The sequence below is a fragment of the Otolemur garnettii genome, unplaced genomic scaffold (genome assembly GCF_000181295.1).
Source record: "Otolemur garnettii isolate 467f Iridium unplaced genomic scaffold, OtoGar3 scaffold00294, whole genome shotgun sequence".
Lineage (NCBI taxonomy): Eukaryota > Metazoa > Chordata > Mammalia > Primates > Galagidae > Otolemur > Otolemur garnettii.
Genome location: NW_003852689.1, coordinates 604,787 through 609,449, shown reverse-complemented (window position 1 = coordinate 609,449; position 4,663 = coordinate 604,787). Strand labels below are relative to the sequence as shown.

Below are 4,663 nucleotides of genomic sequence, written 5' to 3'. Positions count from 1 at the left end.
AGAGAGAGAGAGTCTTAGAGAGCCCAGGGTTGGAAAGATGGGATCTACTCCTCTCTGCTGTCTCCCAACCTGTGTGTGACTTAGGGGCTTGTGCCTCCAATATGAGGAGCCTCAGATGTCCCCATCGAAAAAAAGGGAGTTGGACTGCCTGGTCTCTCAGGGTGGTGCTGACATTCTAGGATTTCCCCTTTTTACTTTGGCAACCGGAGATCTCAATCCTAAATATAGTACTAAAGTTAGTAATTTTGTAAAGTTGAGCTTTGTATTTTTCATATCTCTACTCCCCCACTTCATATCTTTCATATCACTACTCACTCTCATAATGCCTGGCATATGGCAGAAATAAGTAAATAATGAATAAATATGAATGAATGCAACATGGGGTTTGATTTTGCTGGTCTTATTATATATGTGACTTTTAATATAAGTCACCCTAAATCTTTCTCAGAATAAGGGAGTTAAAGATTAGTGGGAAAGGCAGAGGCTCTGAAATCAGTCTGGCTTGGTTTCAAATCCTAACTCTTTCTCTTACTAGCTGTGTGATCCTGGGCAAGTAATGCAGTGTTTCAGCTTCCTCATCTGAAAATGGACATTACAACCTTACCCCCATTATGTTATGACAGATGGATGCTGTTGAAGGATGGTATAGGGGGTAGTGGTGGACAGTGGGATGCTGAGGTGGGCCTGTGGAATGTCATGAGGGGAAGATAAATCCAGAAGTCACCTGCAAGAGAAACTGGGCGGCCACAGGCTTGTGGTCACTGACTGTGTATTCCATGTGGCTTTGGTAGTTGTGCTGGGTCACCTGGAGGCGGTGACTCTCCCGTCCTGAGGGGCTGGGACCCCCACTTGGAGCTTTGACCTTCCATAGGATACGGTCTGTCCAGGCTGGCTTCCGCTTCTTTGCGCTGCAATGGCAGGGTGATTGCTGGGCACCACCCGCTCGGCCCCCAAGTTTCAGGGGCTAGGGATCAAGGCACAGCTCCCAGCCTTGCCTCCTTTCCCTCTTCCCACAGTCTCCTGTTCTAGAAGGCCTCAGCCTGTGTCCCCACCCCATTTTAGTGCTGAACTCACCTGGTATCATATTTGTTGGTACCCACATCAAACTTGAAGGTGGGAGCAAAGTTGAGGGGCCCCTCCTGAAAGCCCTTCAGAATGGGCCAGGTGTTCTTGGCCATGTTGAGCTGTGAGGGTCAGAAGGGAAGAACTGGACAATAGCCTGGGCTCTGCAGTGCCCTGGGAGGGGGGCGAGGCAGATGAGGGAAAAGACCATAGCCTAAGGTACAGGTAGGTGTCCAGGGACAAGCTCTGTGTGCTTTGGGACTTGGGGTAGGGGCTGGAATTCCCCACCTGGTCCTTCTCCCAGAGCTGATGGAGCTGGTCACTGTCAATGGCGAACTTGACAAAATGCAGGTCATAGCTCTCAATGCGGAAGTTCAGATCCCCAAACCAGAACACAAGGCTGCAGGGGAGAGGGAATCAATGGAGTCATGAGATGGAAAGGGCTCATCCAGATCCTTCCCAGCCCTACTCCAACCCAATAATATTGGCACCTCTAGAGATGTAGTGAGGTGAGGGGGGGTGCCAGAATCTCCAGCAAGAGCAGGGTGGGATGGGGGCCAGTCTAGAGGAAATTATGTTCTGACCCTCAGCAAGGCCCTGCCCCTCTATGTAGCGCAACCTCACAGGCTCTGCCACTTCCCAGCAATAGCATTCCTATAAGTAGTTTGGGTGGTCACTCAGCTCCCCTAGGCCCCGCCTCTCTTTACAAGCCCCACCCAGGCCAATACTTAGCACCCATCACAAGCCTCTCCCAAGCTCCACTGGATGCCCGCCCTGGCCCCTACTCATGATCCAGGATGCCAGGTGCGCCGGGCCCCTGGAATTGCTGGAGGCTGAGGATGGTCTGGAAGTTGTCCTTGCGCTGCTCTGCCTTGTCCATATGTGCAGGCAGGTGGCAGTTCAGGAAGCAGAGCATGTGCCCAAAGGCTGCCAGGCGCACGCTCACACCACCCTTGTTTCCCTAGGCAGGCAGGGTTAGGCCGGTCAGGAACAGGTCTAGGCTTGGAGGTGAGGCACTAGTGGGGATGAGTGGGGATGAGGCTTGAAGAGGGTGGGTCCTCAGGAGGGGGTTGGAACACTGGTACTCGGAGGTGGGGAGAGAAATGGGGCAGGACCCACACACATGGGGTGTTGGCAGTGCTTGGGAAGGGGCAGACTGCAGGTAAGGAGTGGAGCTGGGAAGGGGACCTTGCCAGTGTATGGGAACCAGGGGACTAATCTATGGCCACCTTCAGGTCATATTCCCTCCCAGACTTGTTTCCAAGCTCACCCAGTAGCCACCGAGGCCAGTGCGCGTGCAGTCGGTCTGCACATCCCGCAGGAAGGGCAGGTGGTAGTACTTGGCGAACAGCAGCAGGATGACACCCTGCATTCTCACAGAACTCACCTGCAGTGGGAGGTGACCTCAGGCTGGGGAACTGGGCACTACTCACCCACCCTGCCTCCCTGTCCTTAAGGGCTGCTTCTCCAACCTCCTATTTTCATGAACCCAGGAACAGAGGCCTGAGGACCCCACAGTGAGCCAGGGGTTTCATCTGGCTTGAGGGTGAGAGGGGCATTACCAGCACAAAGTTGAAGGGCCCCAGTGCATCCATGAAGAGCTCACTCCACTGGTCCGTGAAGAGAGCATCCTTGAGTCGTTTGTTGATCATGGAGTTCACTTCTTGCAACCTGGGAAGGTGGAAGTGGGGTGGCTGTTGGATTGGAGAGGGACCCCAGAAGCTCCTGCCATGACTGGAGGATCAGGAGACCAAAGGGGATGCGGGGGGGTCCATGTACCCTGACCCCTCACCCTATTGCGATCATGTCTGCGCCATCACTGTCATCACCACCGCCTACATGGAGGAGGGACATAACATCGTCGGGGGGCATGGCGGTCCCAACATTCCATGTGACCACAGTGATCCTGTGTGAAGGGGCATAGAAGGATTTATTGCTGGGCCCCACCCCTTAACCCTCAGCCTTCCTTTCACAGGGATCTCTCTGGGGAAGTAAACTGTGCCAGGTGTGGATATCAGCCCTTAGAAGGACCTACAGTAGGCCTAGGATCCCTCTTACCACACTCTCCTTGGAGAGATCAGCTTGGGGAAAAAATCCCTTAGGAGGAGATGCTATCTTCCAAGGGTCCCAGAGTGTGCCCAGCACCCCCCTCCCCAAGGACTCTTGCTCAAGAAGGCAAACTGAGGCAGAGTAGGCCATCCACCCTGGAAGGGTGGCAATCTCAGAGCTTAAGCCCCCAAAAAAACTTTCTTGGGGGAAGGCCCCCTCACCGGAAGCCAGGGTCACTCTTGCAGGTAGGCTGAGCTGACCAAGAAGAGGATGATGAGATGGATGTAGAAGGGGAGATGGTGACTGGAGTGGGGGCTTCTTGGGCCTGAAGGTTGGGGCTTGGGCACCTGCCAGGCCCTGCACCCTGGGTGCCAAGCCTGGGGTGGGCCATCTCAGGGGCGGGAGAAACACACGGAGAGCGGTTTGGGGATCGATTGGGTGAGCGGCTGGGAGACCGGGGTGGCTTGGGTAGAGGTGGGGGCATAGTCTGGTCTGAGGGGGTTCCCAGCCGGAAGGTGGGAGACAGAAGTCCAGGGGAACGGGTGCCAGGTTCTAAAGGGCCCTGGCCCATATCCAAGGGCAGGGTCTGGGGTGGCCGTGGCAGGACAGGATCCTCAGGGCTACTATGGGAGGCCTCAGGCCGGGCTCGGAAAGAATGGCAGAACCGGAGATCTGGGGAGGCTTGGAGGGAGGATGGGGGGCCCGTAGGACCGGATGCCTGTGCCAGAGGATGGAGATGCCCCTCAGAAAGAGGGAGAGATCTAGGGGTTGGGGCATCCCTCTGTCTAGCTGATGTCCATCCCACAGAGGCTGGAGCTGATATGGTGGACGCTGGAGCCAGGGCTTGCTCCTGAGAGGGTGACAGAACTGGACTGGGCACTGGGGAAGTGCTGGTGGGGGGCTGTGAAGGCTGCTCCTCAGACGCAAGGGCCAGATTCAGGTCTGAGGCTGCCAGTGCTGGCTTGGGTCCCACGGAGGCAGGTGGCACCTGCTTCTGGTCCCTGGAAGTTGGGCTTAGACTGGGGGGAGACCTTGGCCCAGCTGAGGCAGCCATCACCAGCTGCCCCAGGGATGTTGGAGCCAATACTGAGCCTGAGGTTGCTGGGGGAGGCTTTGGTCCAGCTGAAGAAGATATCACCAGCTGGCCCACAGATGTTGGAGCCAGGCTGGTACTGCGGTGGGCAGGAGCTGTTTTCTGCCCCCCAGGGGTACACAGTGGAGCCAGGATGGGTCGAGGAGATGCCAGAGCCTGCCTTGGCCCCTCTGAAGAAGGTGACATAGCTGCTTGTGGACCTACAGGTGCCAGAGCCAACCTTGGTTCCAAGGGTCCTGGGGCTGCATTCTTTTTTGCTGGGAGCTGAAAACTTGAGTCCACCTTGCAGAAGACAAGTCAAAGACTCAGGGTGACCCTAACCAGGGGATTCAGCCCTGACTTTCATATAGACACTGGCAAGCCCCATCTAGCTAAAAAGGGCACATTTTTTTCTTTTCTTTTCTTTTTTTTTTTTTTTAGAGACAGAGTCTCACTTTATTACCCTAGGTAGAGTGCTGT

At 55.3% G+C, this 4,663-nt stretch overlaps 1 protein-coding gene across 2 annotated transcripts in view; it reads right to left on the bottom strand.

Moving 5' to 3' along the window:
- INPP5J (inositol polyphosphate-5-phosphatase J) overlaps window positions 1-4,663 on the bottom strand; it is a 10,828-nt gene that overhangs the window by 4,110 nt on the left and 2,055 nt on the right. The window contains exons 2-9 of one of the 2 annotated variants that reach the window (XM_003803336.2): window positions 3,333-4,486; window positions 2,855-2,968; window positions 2,625-2,733; window positions 2,333-2,449; window positions 1,848-2,023; window positions 1,351-1,462; window positions 1,075-1,184; window positions 725-908 (exon numbers count right to left, since the gene is read on the bottom strand). In XM_003803336.2, the coding sequence (XP_003803384.1) occupies window positions 725-908; window positions 1,075-1,184; window positions 1,351-1,462; window positions 1,848-2,023; window positions 2,333-2,449; window positions 2,625-2,733; window positions 2,855-2,968; window positions 3,333-4,486 (2,076 nt within the window). The remainder of the gene's footprint in view (window positions 1-724; window positions 909-1,074; window positions 1,185-1,350; window positions 1,463-1,847; window positions 2,024-2,332; window positions 2,450-2,624; window positions 2,734-2,854; window positions 2,969-3,332; window positions 4,487-4,663) is intronic. The other variant, XM_012813729.1, reaches the window with a different exon arrangement.